The 20,260-nt window shown below is 36.5% G+C and overlaps 2 protein-coding genes across 2 annotated transcripts in view; both read left to right on the top strand.

Moving 5' to 3' along the window:
* The first annotated feature begins 2,129 nt into the window (after window positions 1-2,129).
* LOC144446366 (neuronal acetylcholine receptor subunit beta-3-like) lies at window positions 2,130-9,271 on the top strand. Its single transcript, XM_078136113.1, has 6 exons — window positions 2,130-2,208; window positions 4,196-4,344; window positions 5,286-5,330; window positions 6,953-7,062; window positions 7,394-8,453; window positions 9,161-9,271. Exons 1-6 carry the CDS (start codon window positions 2,130-2,132, stop codon window positions 9,269-9,271), a joined length of 1,554 nt encoding a protein of 517 aa, XP_077992239.1.
* Window positions 9,272-17,658: 8,387 nt separating this feature from the next.
* The window catches only part of LOC144446692 (neuronal acetylcholine receptor subunit beta-3-like), a 29,825-nt gene continuing 27,223 nt past the window's right edge, over window positions 17,659-20,260 (top strand). The window contains exon 1 of the mRNA XM_078136513.1: window positions 17,659-18,051. Coding sequence (XP_077992639.1) covers window positions 17,970-18,051 — 82 coding nt within the window. The 5' untranslated portion in view covers window positions 17,659-17,969. The remainder of the gene's footprint in view (window positions 18,052-20,260) is intronic.

The raw sequence follows: 20,260 nt of genomic DNA on the forward strand, positions 1-20,260 counted from the left end.
TTATTCTACTTCTTTCGCAGGTTGTTGATGTGTTCTCACACAACTAAATTATGAAGTCAGCTGAGATACTAACTAAAGATACAAATTCAACTATTGGTCAGCTGAGAATAAGGATACTAAGTTTTGGACAAACATTCTTAATAATTTACTCAGCAAGGAACACGGATAAAGTGTAATGAGTAAAAACATAATCAGCTGAAAATGAAATAAATTGAATAAAAGAAAGTATAAAAATAATATTGTATAATAGTGCCCTCACTACCCTCACTACCGAAGTTTTTCGTGGTGGGAACTTTCCATAAACAGTTATTATCAAGGCTTGCAATTTTATTCGAAAGGTTGTGAGTAGGAAACGAACCTGAGACAGTAAAGCACTAACTATTTGGCGTCCCGAAATTGACCCACGACGCCGTTTTGGTCCCTTCTTTCCCAATGTCGCTTACTCACTTACATATCTGTGGTCCTCAGTACATAAAAAATATTCTCGAACTCTAATAGGTATCGAACCCGAAACAGTTACATAGGCTTAGGTCTTGATATCCACCACTTTAACCACTACTCCACATGGGGGTGTTGTGGATACATTGTTACATTACAAACATCTATGTTGCTGTACACTTACTTTTGGCGATCGTTTCAGCCATGTACGTCCGAGGTGCTTATTTTTCACCACCCTTATATGTATACAATACAATAGACCATGGATGTATTAGTCTCACCATGGAAGTATATGGAAATAAGCACCTCGGACGTACATGGCTGAAACGATCGCCAAAAGTAAGTGTACAGCAACATAGATGTTTGTAATGTAACAATGTATCCACAACACCCCCATGTGGAGTAGTGGTTGAAGTGGTGGACATCAAGACCTAAGCCTATGTAACTGTTTCGGGTTCGATACCTATTAGAGTTCGAGAATATTTTTTATGTACTGAGGACCACAGATATATAAGTGAGTAAGCGACATTGGGAAAGAAGGGACCAAAACGGCGTCGTGGGTCAATTTCGGGACGCCAAATAGTTAGTGCACAGGACTGTCTCAGGTTCGTTTCCTACTCACAACCTTCCGAATAAAATTGCAAGCCTTGATAATAACTGTTTATGGAAAGTTCCCACCACGAAAAACTTCAGTAGTGAGTGCAGTGAGGGCACTATCATACAATATTATTTTTATACTTCCTTTTATTCAATTTATTTCATTTTCAGCTGATTATGTTTTTACTCATTACACTTTATCCGTGTTCCTTGCTGAGTAAATTATTAAGAATGTTTGTCCAAAACTTAGTATCCTTATTCTCAGCTGACCAATAGTTGAATTTGTATCTTTAGTTAGTATCTCAGCTGACTTCATAATTTAGTTGTGTGAGAACACATCAACAACCTGCGAAAGAAGTAGAATAAAATTAGATGTTGAAGCAAAACAAATCTTTGTAGAACACATAGTTCCCTCAAAAAATTTACTTCTGTGTTCGACCCAATCTGATTAAAATCCGATGTAGATGTCGGCTAATCGTGCATTGCTATCTTACCATCGTTATTTAGCTTGAATTGACCTTCGTAGTACATGTTTACATTTTTTAGCCTGATCGCCGACATCTACATCGGATTTTAATCAGATTGTGTTCGACCATGATGGATGAAATAAATGCATGTTCTTTATTTGTTATGTCCTAGATTTTAAAAAAAAATTGTGACATTTATCAAATACACACATGAACAAATACAAACATTTAAAAATACGACAAATCTCTACACAAGTTAAGAATCCCCGAATAGAGTATTGTATCGGCTTTGCAGTGGACAATTTCGTATCTTCAACTTTTCCATGTGGAATGATTAAAAAGAAAGTAAAACTCATAAATAAACTTAGAGGGCGCGCCTCAAAGTAACGCTATCTCACTGCAGATTTCACTGTCACTGGTCGATTGATGGAAAACGGTTAATCCTGAATGACAACTTAGTTTGACAAGAACGTCCTTTGTCTTACAAATGTACCGCCTGGTAACAAAGACAACAATGCAACTATTTATAAACGTGTCTGTCCGATGTATCAGCGGAACTTTCATTCTTTGACCGTACATTTGGCCATAATATATAACTTTGACAAGTTTTAGATGGACTCAGTGAACATGAGAATGGGAACAGTGTCTCAAGCGTCCGCCACGTTTTTGTGTTTGCAGGCGTTGCTGCTCACAAGTTTAACCTCAGGTATGTAAAAGTACAACGTTTTCCCATGCCTTAGTATCTATACAGTACCTCGTCGTATCTCAATGAAGTCGTGCTACTCAATCCATGGTAAATTAACATTAATATCGGTGTCTGAAAAATTATCAATATTGGGGTGGTGGTGGTGGTGGTGGTGGTGGTGGTGGTGGTGGTGGTGGTGGTAACAATTTACTGGTTGTAAGGGTTAAGGCTGGTATCGGCCATTATAATCATTTGAAGAATAACTAATTCATGAACAGTTGACGGTAAGATAAATTTACAAAGAATATCACGAGAGGCTTAGAAATATAATTGCATCCATTTCAATAATTCGGAAAAGAAGTAATATACAGGACTTTATTATAACAATATTTAAACGTTTTCTTATCTTTTCGTACTTCACCGTGAAGTTTTTATTTAACCTGTTACGTAGTATTATTCAGTGAGATTTTAATATAACTGTCGTTGTCGTTGAAATCGGATAGTAAAGCACTGAAAAGAAAGACTAGAACTTGTACATTCTCGTTAACTACGCTTCACAGATCTCTGTCAGACATTTGTCTTTCTATTGAAAGTTTCTTAATTAAACTTTACATTGTTCGTTTATTCGTTACGTCACGGCAACTTTTCTTCCATTTACTATAAACTCAACAGCTCGGAATAAGACTATTCTATCCCATCAATAGACGTTCTTATTATATCATTGTGTGTTGGGTTGATGTTGAACTACTCGAAACAAATAAAGAACTTTGATAAATGGTAGAAATACAAAATGAGAACTAATCCAAGGCAACGGTCGTTTTACGTGAACACTTGCCACGAAAGCTAGTTTGTGAGAGGGGGCGCATAGATGTTATCCGTGTCCATGACGATAATAATACACTGTAGCTTGGCCGTCAACATATTTACTGTACCAACCGGGGTGTAAACTACAAACCAACTAGGAAGTACTTCATAATTTCAATAACTGAACAAAAACTGAACTTAAATGATTGTATATAGTTAGTTAGTTAGTTAAAAAAGTAGGTGTTACTGAGCTGTCCTATATGCTGCTGTCGTACGTAGTTCGTATAATAGTAACCGAACAATTGTATCCATGCCATGCAGTAACACCTTCAATGTTTGAAGTCGTAATTTAATGTACCAAGGCTCTTTGTAGCAAAGTTTCAAGTCTTTTCATTTTAATTCTAACTATAACAAAGCACTGTGTATGTCGACATAAGTGTCATGTTAATTCTAAGCTAGATGTTTTACGTGTGAGTGATGTCGCCTGCTGTTGAGTAAATCGATGACGTCATTAGTCGAGGTGGACGTTTGTAGAGAAAAGAGCGTTATTGACTTGTGACAAACTCTTGGCAAATCAATTCACATAATAGGATGAACCCTTCTTTGTATTTCTATTCATGCGAATCGTGTATTCTTCATGAGTATGAACATACAGTGAATGTCGTCATTGTTGGCCCATTGTATGTTTTATTTAACGTACTTACTCAGGCTTTATGTTGTAAAGTTTTTGGTAAGATGTACACTGCGTATACGGACTACAAAACTTTATATTAAAGCTTCCTGATATGAAGGCAGTGAGACGTCTTGTAGATAGACAGATAAGATTAGTTAGAATCAATCTAAGCTTTGATATAACATTTAATTAGTGTGCTCGCTCTCTCTCTCTCTCTCTCTCTCTCTCTCTCTCTCTCTCTCTCTCTCTCTCTCTCTCTCTCTCTCTCTCTCTCTCTCTCTCTCTCTCTCTCTCCTGCAAAATGTCTCGCAATGTGTGAAATGTTATGAAATAAATAAGAAATGTCACACACTCTTCAAAATAGAACACAGCGATGTTTCTGTTTGTGCTAGGAATAAATGGAAAGAGAGCTATTAATAACAACTGGTAAAGTAATGAATGAAGAACATAATCTTCACACGTTGTTCGGAATAAAAACACAGTTTGTTGAGAAAGAATAGCTACAAAACATCTTTCAAATTTTCTCTCTAGATGCCTTGGGAACAATATTATCCGATGAAATAAAAAGACTGCAAACTGATCTTTTCGCTGATTACAGTAAACATGTCATGCCCGTGAATGAGAGCGGAGTACCTTTGACGATGTACTTTGGTCTATCTGTCAATCAAATTATGGATGTAGTAAGTATAACATAAATATATATTGTCTTCCCTACTACTGTATACTCGGAACCTATAGTATATGGCTTGTTACTGTCAATGGTGGTACTTGTGAACGCAGCGCATAAATTCTCCTATCACACAGGGACTTAATTTGGCAAATAATCAATACATCATTTGAACACTTACAAAGGCAGCTTACAGAGTCGAGGAATTCACAATCAATAACACTGTCTTCATACAGTTCTAAACAATCTAATGCTGTAGAGAACAGGAAAAGTTTATGAATGTTGTTGATAGAGACCTATAAGCCTAACTCACAGCCTATTATTTACCTAACGGATACGGTTAATTTATAATTACATTATTAAACTATGAAAAGGATAAACCTATCATCGACACTCTAATTATAAATTATTCGTTCTTTCCAGTACCACTCTGCAACCCGTTCTCGATTCCCACAGAATTGTAAAATATAGTTACAAATTACAGTGACTGTACTGGGCTTTGTTTATACAATATATAGAAAGCATGGATGCACATGTAGATATATCAACACTAGCAAATCAGGTTATAACATTCTACTACCATGTGTATTGAAACTCTGCTTAAAATGCACATTCACGTGTGTTTGCATTGATCAATTCATGATACGATATAGAATAACATGTTTGCACATTGATGGTACTTTATATTATCTGATTGTTATTTGCAGGATTGAGAATACATCCAGCTCTAGCGTAGTGTGGTCTCCATAAAGTAGTTGGAAACTGTAAGGGTTGTACCGCAGCAGGTCTAGGCCAGGTGCAATATCAAATCTTATCACAAACTAAGCACACTTAATGTAGGGGAAAATATTTAAACTGTTTGCCACATTATGGTACTAAAATAAGTCCTCTTACAGAGTTGCTAACAAGTTCTGATGTGAAAGATTTATTTAAACTTTCTTGTTTATTTCATAGGACGAGAAGAACCAATTAATTACAACACGAGTGTGGCTGAATCAGGTATGTGTGCTGTCTCACTCACAGGCTTTTAAATTATAATAAGGATGCTTAAGTCATTAGTGACTTCTAGAAGTGACTTTTTGCTATCACAAGTACTTTTTAGGGGTAATTCTTGTGTATCATTAGTGACTTTTATTACATGGGACTCTTTCCTTAGGAGCAAACATGAAAATCAAATATAATAAAGATGCCTTACAATATACAAGTTACATTGTACATCTATTCAAAACAATCACCTGTACCTTGTAATGTATAAGTCTATGTGTGGAGTTGATAGGATGTACACTTCATTTACATGTAAAGTCAGCGGCCATTTCTCAAAGTGTTTTTGAAGTGCAATACTATTCTCCGCTATACGTTTTTCTGTTCTATATTTTATATAAATAAGATTCTTTAGATGATCAAAGTTTAAATCCTTACTTCTACTTTTACAATGATATATGAAATTTGTGGTGAGAATAGAAATATAGCAAATAAATTTAGGTAACAGCCATTTCAACTGATTAGTTCCAAACATTGCTACTGGAAATTGTATGTTTTTGAACATTTCTGTAATAGCCAAAAAAAATTTGTTCCACAATGCTTTTGGTATGATTGCAAGTGCAGATTAGTGTTTTTATTTCCTAGAGTACAAACCTGATTAAAACCTGGTCGGTCTATAACTAAGAGTTCTAGATTCAATGTGCATGTGATTAGTCTACAACTAAGAGTTATAGATTCAATGTGCATGTCAAGTGATTAGTTTACATCTACGTGTGTCATTTGCGTTCTCTTTGGTAAATCCGATGGGAGATGGTAAATGCCAACAAAGGTCAAACAAAGTAGATGTGAAATACAACCTATCGTAAATAAAAAATGACCCGTGTGACATTTAATTAGATTGTATGTACTAGACTAATCACAGATTAGTTGAAAAAATACTTTTAGTTTGATAAAGCCAATGAACCAGGACATATTGTAAGCCCTATATACACACCACTAAGTTGATAGTAGGTTTGCATGCAGAAGTATTTTACATTTATGTGAATACATAACTGATGTGATATGACAACGGCCTCTACGCAATTGCTTGGAAGTTGCCGCCAATGTTTGAAATAAACTAGCAGGTTGTTCATTTTGGCCAGTTTTACAATTATAGGTTGACTTTAGTCGACGATGAAGGAAGAACTAGGTTTCAAAAAGAGTTTATTAATTCAAAACTTCCGACGATTCGATCCTACAAAGAAGATCTGCATCAGCGAAATCTACATACAATAAAAGTAGTAGGGAAAAAACACTAAATAAAAACTACGGAAACCGTGCAACTAAAACGGCTTTAACCAACAATTACAAAATAATGTGATGATTGAAAGTACTACGCAGTGGAAACTTAAAAGCTACGAAAGCTGGTTGACAATAAAGGGATATTAAAAGGTATTACAATGTACATGATGAAAATGAAAACTTACTGGAGGTAGAGGGAAAACGGTTCTATGTGACAACACGTCCGATACATTACAGTGTAATGCCAAAATGAATGTAACTACAGAAAAAATGTGACAAATCAACAGGTGGGAAAATCATGTATGTGATAAAAAGGGCGACAGACTCCGTTGACTGTTATTTTACGATTTGATTTGCAGTACTGGATCGATTTTCGTCTACAATGGGATCCTGCAAACTACAGTGATATTGAGTCTGTTTCCGTGCCATTTGATTGGCTGTGGTATCCTGACCTCGTGCTCGACAACAGGTACGTCATCTTAATATATTCAGCATTGCTGTGACAGGAGCTTTTGGGAGTGCCAACCAAAAATGGAAAACACAAACAACAGAGCAACCTCCTTTTTACAGTGATTGTCTTTAATATTTTGGTCGTACGGCAACCACGAGTTGAATGTTAAAAAAACATGTAATGATAAGAAACAGGTGTCCCGAGATCTGTTTTAAGTTTAGATGCAAGTTCAAAAAAGCGCACAAATTGTTGCTCGTGTGAGCGCATTTTAATTACCTCGGTCATTTTCTGTGATAATCTATCGGAACAAGACAGATAAATTCCTTTCTTTTTTTATTTATCATGACAGCGGCGATGGCGAGCAGTTACTTCCAACTTGGAAATATGCAACCGTTTATTACTACGGTGAAATATGGATGGTGCCTCCGGCAAAGTTGGTTAGTCCATGTGCAATTGACGTTACCTATTTCCCATTCGACCACCAAAGATGTCCACTCTCCTTCGGTCCATGGGACTTTGATGCCTCTCAAATTGTGCTTCAACCGGTGTCACATCACGTCCCGAAAGAAAATTACATAGATAACGTGGAATGGACATTTCCAAACGAAAGCCAGGTCGAAGCATATCTTGACTTCGACGACTGTTGTCCGGATGAAGCGTACAGTGTTATACGATACACCTTACATTTTCAGCGACGAGCTCTTTATTACGTGCTCAATATTGTGTTGCCGTGCGTTGCTTTCTCATTCCTTACCGTGTTTACGTTCTATATGCCTTCTGACAGCGGTGAGAAAATGACAATTTGCATTTCTATTCTGATTGCGCTCTCCATTTTCAGTCTTTTGGTGGCAGAAATTATGCCGGCAACTTCAGAAACTTCGCCTCTGATAGGCACATACTTGTTGTTCGTCATGTGTATTACCGCAGCGGCCGTCATTATGACAGTTATTATTATCAACATACGTCACCGCTCCGCGAGGCAGTACCGCATGAGTCCTTGGGTGAGAAAGGTATTCCTCCAAATTTTACCGAAATATCTGCTTTTGGGAGATGATTTCACCAAGGATCCTACACCTGATGAGTCTGACCAAAGATCTTCTGTACCAAGAAACTGTGTAGCGCCCTCAACTGCAGACTTTGAAATTCAAAGAGTCTCACAGTGCACAGACTTGGAAAATCCCCAAGAATCCATGAGCTACTTGGAACTCGACAAAAGGGATGATTCAAAACTTATTGATAAAGATGTGAAGTCGAACGGACTTTCAGCTCAAAATATGGACAAAAATGGCAGCATGACAGCTGTTAGAGAGGTGAAAGTTCAAAGTGACATTGACAATTTGGAACGATTATTGCTAAAATTGATGGAACTTCAGAGACCAAAATTGAAAAAAACCTTATACGCCGAGAAGGTACGTACATCTTTAATATTAATATGCTCAGACTATATTTGAAATGAGTAGAGAGTCATAAGTTACATTTTGTCAGTAAAATCAAAGAAACTTAGACAATATTCAAAAATGAGAGGTTAACTTAAAATTGTGTGTGTTTGTATAATCTTTGGAGTACCACTTTAATTCAGATATAGTGAAACACTTTTCTTTGCTTGATTAGTTATTCCTTTCTTCTTCTTCTTCTTCTTTTATAAATTTATTTCTTTATAATTGTTGCCAGCTAAAATATATTTTTTAGCTATACATTCTCAACAAACTGCTTTTTTATTCCGAACAACGTAATATATGAAGATTATGTTCTTCTTCAACCCTATTCATTACTTTACCAATTGCTATTAGTAGCTCTCGTTCCATTTATTCCTAGCACAAACAGAAACATCACAGTGTTCTATTTTGAAGAGTGTGTGACATTTCTTATTTATTTCATAACATTCCACTCATTGTGAGACGTTTTGCAGGAGAGAGAGAGAGAGAGAGAGAGAGAGAGAGAGAGAGAGAGAGAGAGAGAGAGGGGGGGAGAGAGGGGGGTGGGGAGGGGGAGACAGAGAGAGAGGCTAACAGAAAATGTGTTATGAATAGAAAAGTTTGTACGTTGATTTTCCAAACTTTTGAAATGATGTGACAGAACATATAAGTTACTCAAACGTTTTATTTTTAATTTTCAGATCGTAAAAGAGTGGAAACATCTTGCCATTGTAGTGGATCGCATAAGTGTTTGGTTTTTCGCTTTGATCACGCTAATCGGCTCTTTCAGCCTGTTGTTTCAGCGTAGCTAGGACGTAGCATACTGCTGATCACCTATATGCCTATCTTGCAGTGTTACTTTGCGATGTATGATGATGTGATCGAATGTTTCCAACCTGCGTTCGAAACATAACAGTCGTAGTAAATTGGACAAAGACTTAAGAGTTACTACTGTACATTTTAAAATGGGTTCATGAATGATGGTTACAGAGGCCTTTGTTTAACGATAAATATAAAAAAGGGAAACACACACATTGTATTTGAGGTACATATTTTCAAATTGATAAAAAGGGGCCACTTTAATAGGTTTCAATTTATGCATGCCGATTTAGAAAAAGGCCTATCAGAGGTTTGTACAGTTTTCATACCAAACACACAATAACCCTTGATATCCATTAAAACACACCTTTGATTATGATATCCGACCAAACACACAATACACACACCTTGCTATTCACCAAACACACCTAAACACACAATGACCCTTGATATCCGTCCGAACACACAATAACCCTTGATATCCGACCAAATATATAATAACCCTTGATATTCGACCAAATACATAGTAGTCTTTGATATCTAACCAAACACACAATAACCTTTGATATCCGACCAAACACACACTAAACTTTGACATCGACTAAAAAGCCCTTGATATCCAATCAAACACACATTAACCCTTGATATCCGTCCGTACCAAAAAACCCTTGATATCCATCCAAACACACAATAACCCTTGATATCCATCCAAATACACAATAACCCTTGATATCCGTCCGAACACACACTATCCCTTGATATCCGACCAGAACACACAATAATCCTTGATATTCATTCATACACACAAATAACCCTCGATATTCATCTAAACACACCATAGCCCAACCCTTGATATCAAATACATAATAACCCTTGATATCTGACCAAATACATAGCATTACACCAACCACTCAGCAATACTGCTTATTATGGTGACAGAGCATTCTCAATTTGTGCCCCACGCTTGTGGAATGCTCTGCCATCGTATCTGTAGAGTGACACTACATTCCAGGCATTTAAATCAGGTCTTAAGACGTATAACTTCAATAAGACTTTTTTGCTTGAGTCTGTTTTTGTACTCGTGTTTATGTGCTTTGTAAAGCGCATTGTGATAGTTATATGGAATGCGCTATATAAAAAAATTAGATTAGATTAGATTATTCTTTGATATCTATCCAAACACCCAATAATCTTTGATATCCGACCAAAAAAAAACCTGATATCCATCCAAACACACAATAACCCTAAGTTGGGATGTCCATCTCTCTGTATTATGTCGGACATTTTTACAGTTTAACCCTTCGTGATGCTTTTTCTTTTTTTAGTGCTGTAAAGTTATATATATGGTTATATTTTATTTTTGATTTCCCACTTTTGGGTCAATAGAGATCAAAAATACTTTACGGTGAATATGATTTTCTCATTTGCGAACGAGGAAAGACTGTACAGTTTATTTCCGATAGAATGATAGACAACCATAATTTGAATATTTGTAAAATATAATCACTACTTTTTTGTACTTTATCAGAACTTTATAAACTTTTCTGGTATATAAGCTGCCTATAAACACCATTGCTTTTAGCTTGCCACATTCACTTGTATCCACTCAGCTCCACATTTATTTGGAGACGAATATTCAACTCAACTCTCATATATCTTTATTTTTTTTAAAGAACTTCAGTTACTGATAAGCTTGTTACATGTTTTCATAGTTTTATATTATCACATTTGACACGGTTCAGGTTTGTCTATTGTTTACATTGTAATAACCCATTCACTGTAATCTTAGAGGAGTAAACACAGTTCAGGTTTGTTTATTGTTTACATTGTAATAACCCATTCACTATAATTTTAGAGTATAGTGCAATGTAGTGCAGTGCAGTGTAGTGTCGCACCTTGCCATACCCTGCCCTGTTGTGCCATGTAGCATAGTATAGTGTAGAACAAATTCATTTGTATTTGTATACTATTTTTGTTAAAATGTTTTTCGTATTCGGTGTCGGAAATGTAATAACTAGTGACAAAAGTTTATATTGATATCACATTTTACGCAAAACTTTAAAGTTTATTTTTCACCATTAAACATTTGTGATTCGAGCAGTCATATTTCTCGGACATCCTTAAAAATATCGTGTATTTATAGTTATACACGTTTGTTTTCTATAGACATTTGATTCATTCAATGCAGTTATTTGTTACACTGTTCAATTCTAAATTAAGGTTTATTTCTTAGAATTATATCTTGGCAATAAAGGTCAATTCGTCTATCATCATTCTTACTGGAGCCATATCCATGATTTTCTTATCGATCACATCAAATAAAATTTGCCAGAAATTGTGTTTTTGTTAGTATTCCTCTCTGAAACTCTGGGTCTTGTTATCAGCAGTTCCGATCACAATGGCCTCGACAATCTTGTTGACTATTTCCTCTTGATTTTGAATACCACGCAATCTGTTACAACTATATCGGGCATACTTTCACCCCATTTCAAGCACTATGTGCGTTCCAAAAATAAACCTATATGCTGTACCACAACATGTACCACTATCTATACCACTATCTATACCACTACTGTACCACTACTGTATCGCCTCTGTATTACTATTGTACCACTATCTATACCACTACTATATCACTATCTATACCACAACATGTATCACTACTGTATCACCACTATATTACTATTGTACCAATATCTATACCACTATCTATACCACTACTGTACCACTATCTATACCACCACTGTACCACTACTGTATCGCCACTGTATTATTGTTGTATCACTATCTATACCACTATCTATACCACTACTGTACCACTACTGTATCACCACTGTATTACTATTGTACCACTATCTATACCACTATCTATACCACTACTGTGCCACTGCTGTATCACCACTACATTACCATTGTACCACTATCTATACCACTATCTATACCACTACTGTACCACCACTGTACCACTATCTATACCACCACTGTAACACTATCTATACCACGACTGTAACACTATCTATACCACCACTGTACCACCACTGTAACACTATCTATACCACGACTGTAACACTATCTATACCACCACTGTACCACTACTGTAACACTATCTATACCACCACTGTAACACTATCTATACCACGACTGTAACACTATCTATACCACCACTGTAACACTATCTATACCACGACTGTAACAATATCTATACCACGACTGTAACACTATCTATACCACCACTGTAACACTATCTATACCACGACTGTAACACTATCTATACCACCACTGTAACACTATCTATACCACGACTGTAACACTATCTATACCACCACTGTAACACTATCTATACCACTATCTATACCACCACTGTAACACTATCTATACCACCACTGTACCACTACTGTAACACTATCTATACCACGACTGTAACACTATCTATACCACCACTGTACCACCACTGTAACACTATCTATACCACCACTGTAACACTATCTATACCACGACTGTAACACTATCTATACCACTACTGTACCACCACTGTACCACTATCTATACCACGACTGTACCACTACTGTACCACTATCTATACCACCACTGTACCACTACTGTACCACTATCTATACCACCACTGTAACACTATCTATACGACTACTGTAACACTATCTATACCACCACTGTAACACTATCTATACCACTACTGTAACACTATCTATACCACCACTGTAACACTATCTATACCACTACTGTACCACCACTGTACCACCACTGTAACACTATCTATACCACTACTGTACCACTACTGTAACACTATCTATACCACTACTATACCACCACTGTAACACTATCTATACCACTACTGTAACACTATCTATACCACTACTGTAACACCACTGTACCACTATCTATACCACCACTGTAACACTATCTATACCACTACTGTAACACTATCTATACCACCACTGTAACACTATCTATACCACCACTGTACCACCACTGTAACACTATCTATACCACCACTGTAACACTATCTATACCACTACTGTAACACTATCTATACCACCACTGTAACACTATCTATACCACCACTGTAACACTATCTATACCACTACTATACCACCACTGTAACACTATCTATACCACTACTGTACCACGACTGTAACACTATCTATACCACCATTGTAACACTATCTATACCACTACTGTACCACTACTGTACCACTACTGTACCACCACTGTAACACTATCTATACCACCATTGTAACACTATCTATACCACTACTGTACCACTACTGAACCACCACTGTAACACTATCTATACGGCCACTGTAACACTATCTATACCACTACTATACCACCACTGTACCACTATCTATACCACTACTGTACCACCACTGTAACACTATCTATACCACTACTGTACCACCACTGTACCAATATCTATACCACGACTGTACCACCACTGTAACTATCTATACCACTACTGTACCACTATCTATACCACTACTGTACTACCACTTTACCACTATCTATACCACCACTGTACCACCACTGTAACACTATCTATACCACTACTGTACCACTATCTATACCACTATCTATACCACTATCTATACCACTACTGTACCACCACTGTAACACTATCTATATCACTACTGTACCACCATTGTATCACTATCTATGCCATTACTGTACCACCACTATACAACTACAGTACCACTACATGTATCACTACCTGTACCACCACACTACCACTACACTACCACTACCTCTATCACTACTGTACTACTATTACCACTGCTTGACCCATATCCTTCCTTCCTCAGTCAAGGGAGTATATATCAGGGCCGTAGCCTGACCAAATTGCCAAGGGGGGGGGGGGGCAGAATTTTGTCTTGGTGCAATCATGCATTTAAAATTTAGAAAAATGCTAATTTACATACATTTGCATGCAATTTACATGATATCTTTTAGCATACGCAATTTAATCTATAAGGTCAGAAAAAATAAAAAATGCTGGTCAACGGGTAACCTCACCCATCGCATTGGGTAAGTAGGTCGATTTCATTTTTTCACAATGCTTGACAAGGATAAAACAAACCATATATAATGACAGCAAAATATTTCAGGTCGAGTTTACATAGAACTTATTCAGTCATCTTGATACTATCTCATGCAATTTGTCTGCATAGCTACAGTTAGGAAATGTACACAATTTATGGTTAAACAAATGGTGCAGTTCCTCTCAACCTCTCTTCTCAAAAAATGTTAAGCCCCGTCAATTGAAACCCGATCATTATTTTAGCCACCCCTTCTGTCACCTACACTACAGTGGAGATATAAACCCATATGGTACAATGATGCATTGGAAGGAGACAACTCCCATGCCCCCCCCCCCCCCCGCAGGCTACGGTACTGTATATACTGTATATATGTTCATTCAGGACATGCGCATGCGCTTCTGCTGGGGCGACAGTGTAATAGACGATGAAAATATTTGATCTTTTAGAATTGCTAAACTAACAAAGTACAGAATGTAATAAACACAAAACCACTTTAATATGAAACTACTAATATAATAGCTGTCAATTTCAATTGTAAGTTAGTACACCCTAAGTTAGTATTATTTATCAGGTCAATATACCTTACAGTTTCAATACCTATGTATACCTTCATTCTGAGTGTTATAAAAGATTGAAACGTTGTCATTATACTGTAGTGATAAAACAAAAAAATGAGACTGGGTGTACATTCTAGTCCTAATAAAATAACTGCCATGGTGCAAAAGTTTGAAATACCAGACATACTTTAAGCTGTTAGCATTTTTGTTCTAAATCTAACACAATCTAATAATCACCACGAGTCCTCGACTATCTCCTTGAAATGATTATCAAGGCTACTTACACGAAAATGAGCAAAAGACGACGAATAACAGGGAACGTATTAGTAAAGATACATTTGCATCGAAAGCAGCATAGCAAGATACAAGACCGTCCTTTGGAGTCATAATAAATACGAACCTGTCATCACAAGCAACCAGCACATGTGAATGTAATACATTCTGACCAAGAAAACAACGTATTTGATGTTTGTAATGTCCAAAAAAACCTGTAACTCTTCAGTACTTGTATGCAATTTTTCCTTACTAGACGTATTATACATTTTGAAATCGTGCGTCATCTGTCCTCCATCCTGCAATTGCTGTCAAACGCAAATCTATCTCAGTACACATCGGTCTAGTGTGATAATTCCAACCACTGTAAAACAGACCATCGACACTGTGTAACGATAAATTACATTTTCAAAACTCAAGACATTTGTCATAGAACTCTTGGATACCATTTGGCGGCAAAGGATGCGGTAATGAAGAATCAATTCGTTTCCGATTGTAATAGGGTTTTTTTCTCACGCTATTCTAATTACCTTTAGGATTCAGAGCCGATATGCGCACATTTTGTCTCATGTATGAATCTCCACTGGGTGGTTCCCAACTTATACATACGTAACCAGGTGTTAGTAGTACATATATATATATATATATATATATATATATATATATATATATATATATATATATATATATATATATATATATATATAAGGGTACTGACCCCTTTTATGTCAATCATTTCCTTGGCCATATCAAATATTCCGCCGCTATGCAGATAGATTGTTATCTCCCATGAGTCGTGATTAGTAGATTCTATGTCCTTGTAACATTCCATGTATTCGTCTTTAAGTATCCTGGCGAAGGAAAGGTTTAAGTGTGCTTTAAACATAAGATGAAAATTGATACCAAGGAGAAGAATCGGTCACTTTCCTCAAAATTGTTTATGACAGGTCCTTTCAAGAAACCTAACCTTAACCTTCTAATCTATTTTGAGTTTTTATTTTCTCACACTTTTTAATATTTTGCTATTATAAAACTGAACATTTCAAAAACCATAGCGTGTATATATCTTGACTTAAAACTATCAGTTCGAGCCATGGTCCCCAACATAGACAGGCAGGCAGACAGACAGACAGACAGACAGACAGACAGACAGACAGACAGACAGACAGAGAGACAGACAGACAGACAGACAGACAGACAATCAGACAGGCAGGCAGGCAGGCAGGCAGGCAGACAGGTTGACTGACTGACAGAGCTATATCGTAAAGCCATTTATGGGAGATGAATATAATTTGATTTTATATTAATCTACACATCTGAGACCGCTTTCAGTTTGCTTTATCAGCTTCTCCTATAGAAATAAATGACTTAATACAATAACTTGATAGATTCCCATAAGACATATAGAGAAGTGGCGAATCGTCCTCGAATTTATCCCTGCGGCGACATGCTTGTTTTCAACACTATAATGTTCCTGATCAAGCGATCTGAGAGCAAATAAACATCACTATTTTGGCTGACGTGTTGCGTACAGTTATTCTTTGTGGTTACCAACTAACTGGATAAATATTGTTCTTGAATGGCTTTGCATCATTAGTAGACAATTCTCATGCTCATAGAGATTTTCTTCTGTCAACATGAACACACCATCCCCGAAACCTGATCAGTTGGTGTGACCCGAGATTTTACAATAATGATATTGATTTTATATTATCAGGGGACTTGTTCATTGACGTTGTGTTGTTTCAAGAAACTTCCCGCTTAGTAGTATCAAAATTTAATATGAATATTGACGAAAATTGAAGAGCTCTTCAATGTCGTCTTGAATTACGATGAAATTAATAAATCTATCCTGACACGAATTCTTTATTTCTAAAGAGTCGTGAACTGTAAAAAATGAATAAAATGCAATTTTTTGATATGAAGTATACTGTTTCAAACCGTAGGCAGACTAACGTTTGTTTTCATATTGAAAACCGACACTTTACCGACTAATAAACGTTCAGCACAACGTGTCACACGATCCAACTCGTTGAATACATATTACATTCGCTCATGTTATCAATAATTCATTTGAATTCAGTCCACGACTTTGAAGTTCTCCATACGGATGACGTGGAGATTATGATGACGATATTGATGGCGATGATCGTGATTTAAAACCTATGTTGACAATAGATTAGTCATGCTGTGGGTGTAATAGACGTAGGCGAATCAAATGGCAGCCAAAACATCGGTTAATTAGCTACGCTTGATCACAAAGTTCTTCATACTGAACAAATCACTCCCGCCAAAAGTCTCGCTTTACTTATTGCTGACTTACATACAAGAATAATCAGACGAGAATTGCCTTGTAGCCACGCGTCTGGCTGACTATGTGAAGTTTCGTCACGCGCATGGAACATCTTTATCTACTCTGCTTTTCCTCTACCCATTTCTCTCTCTTGCTCTCTCCTTTTGCCATTTAACTTCTCTCATGCGTTGTTCAACTGACCAATGATGCATTGTGGTGTCCAACGTTTCACACCACATCCGTTCCAGGATATTATCTCTTGTGCTCCCAGGCTCGAATATAGAATTGCGTCGAATGGAATTTTAATTAGCGGGTCGTAATTTTACAGTGTAAAGTAGATCTATGAAAACTCCTTCTCTGCTAAGGCTCAACGGACAGTGTGTGTGGTCAGTGCTGCTCAAACAAGGTTAACACTTTAACAACTTTAACCTGCTTTACAAATCATCATGCAGTGAGTGATTGGAAGTCCAAGACGAGTTGCAAATCCGACATTAGTATTACAGCAGTTTTCATTATGAAGATAACTAGAGGCGAACGATTACTCCATACATATGGCTTATACATTGCGATTTGTATGGCAATGATATTTGCTACAGGTAAGTGGTCTCACATTTTTCGCCATTTCGCCACCAGAATATTTTATACTTTCATCTGAATTTTTCATATTTATTTTTTTGCCAATAATTAGTCATAATTAATAAATATTATAATTTGTTACTGCCAGTTTTAAATGTCAACTTTTAAATTTGTACATGAACTTTGACGCAAAACAATCACCATCAGATGACATCATATCGATCGATTCTGAAATGAAAGACTTCAGACATTTTTTTACAATTACAGGAAATGTCCAACTCTATTCTACAAAATACAATTGAAAACAACCTACTAATTCAGTTATCGTGTGAACTTAGAGAACATATGACGCTACGATATTGCATTATACAATAGTTTCACTCAAAATAATACTCAGACAGTACACTGTCAGTACAGTGTGTACTGTATGTAAAACTCAAAAGTATGTATCTGCATGCGACATATAAATGTGTTACACGAAATTCCCAATAGAACACATTGACTAGATCCATATAGATTCTGACATGATAAGGATTCGACAAAAAATTGACATCTCTTGATCATTAGAAAGAAAACTGATTTCTAAAGTGATGACTCTTTTTTGAGATAATATCGTACAAATTGAAATGGATTTCAGGACTAACACGTACACGTTGTTGTTCGTAACCTATAAATCGTTATTAAGGTAGAGTAGCCAACTTGTTATTTTATAAACAAAATGTGGATTTTTTTGCACCTTTAACCGTTGCTATCAATCTAACTGTAATAGGCAAAGCTATATCACTTATTACATTCAGTCGAGTTTTATGTAAAATTATAGCAAGCTATACTTCGATTGATTTTTCAGTGTACGTTAAGAATATAATAACATCGGATATTTGTTCAATCACGAAAGTGGGGTCAAAAATACAATAACGACTGTTATTGGTGTTAAATGTCTTTAAAGTAAGGTCGGTGACCCAATAACAGAGTGCCTAGCGCCTAATCAGGATTCAAACCTTCGTTGAGAGGTAGAGGCTGGGACCACCTTGATATCGACACTCGGTGAATGGCGGCACTTTGATAATGACAATCGGCAAAAACCGTCTGCGTATTCTAGTCGATATCCTGTAAGCCATATCCCCACACAACCAAATTTGCCTCGTAAAAGTACATTTGTCCCTATTTTATTCTGTGTATTAAACGGCCATTAACGTATCTATTCCCCTCACGTGTTTGTGTTCTCTCTGCAGCTGATACTAACAAACCAATGAAACTGCTAGACAAGAATTTACGAGACATCCATTACAGTAACTTTTGAACTGTTTGACCCTGTTCTTAATCGCTCAACTTGACAATAATTTCGAACGATACTCATCACCTCAAAGTGTGTACATGTGAGCCTACATAACTATAAAACAACACTCCCGAGTCCTCATCTATAAGGATTCTATCAGAATACACGTCAACTTAACAGCAGAATCTTAGATGAGAAAACGATGACAATCAAGGTCATTACTGATTGCTAGAACTTTGCAAAAGATTTGTAGCTTGATACTGTAATTTGTCATGACATTTATAGTTTAGATCTCATGTAATATTCAACAAGATGCACAAATCGAATTTTAACTGTAGTCTGTATCGATCATTCATGGTTGTATTTTTTTCTTATGACTATTCAGACTGAAATCAACAATACAACAATGTTGCGTTCCACTGTCTATTCAGACTGAAATCAACAATAAGACAACGTTGCGTTCCACTGTCTATTCAGACTGAAATCAACAATACGACAATGTTGCGTTCCACTGTCTATTCAGACTGAAATCAACAATACAACAATGTTGCGTTCCACTGTCTATTCAGACTGAAATCAACAATACGACAATGTTGCGTTCCACTGTCTATTCAGACTGAAATCAACAATAAGACAATGTTGCGTTCCACTGTCTATTCAGACTGAAATCAACAATACGACAATGTTGCGTTCCACTGTCTATTCAGACTGAAATCAACAATACGACAATGTTGCGTTCCACTGTCTATTCAGACTGAAATCAACAATACAACAATGTTGCGTTCCACTGTCTATTCAGACTGAAATCAACAATACGACAATGTTGCGTTCCACTGTCTATTCAGACTGAAATCAACAATACGACAATGTTGCGTTCCACTATCTATTCAGACTGAAATCAACAATACGACAATGTTGCGTTCCACTATCTATTCAGACTGAAATCAACAATA

The sequence above is a fragment of the Glandiceps talaboti genome, chromosome 15, assembly GCF_964340395.1.
Source record: "Glandiceps talaboti chromosome 15, keGlaTala1.1, whole genome shotgun sequence".
Classification (NCBI taxonomy): domain Eukaryota; kingdom Metazoa; phylum Hemichordata; class Enteropneusta; family Spengelidae; genus Glandiceps; species Glandiceps talaboti.

Excerpts from the sequence above, each read along its gene's own strand:
- LOC144446366 (XM_078136113.1), top strand. The coding sequence starts at position 2,130 with ATGAGAATGGGAACAGTGTCTCAAGCGTCCGCCACGTTTTTGTGTTTG. Across the intron at positions 5,331-6,952 it reads CACGAGTGTGGCTGAATCAG|TACTGGATCGATTTTCGTCT; the intron begins GTATGTGTGCTG and ends TTTGATTTGCAG. Across the intron at positions 8,454-9,160 it reads AAACCTTATACGCCGAGAAG|ATCGTAAAAGAGTGGAAACA; the intron begins GTACGTACATCT and ends TTTAATTTTCAG.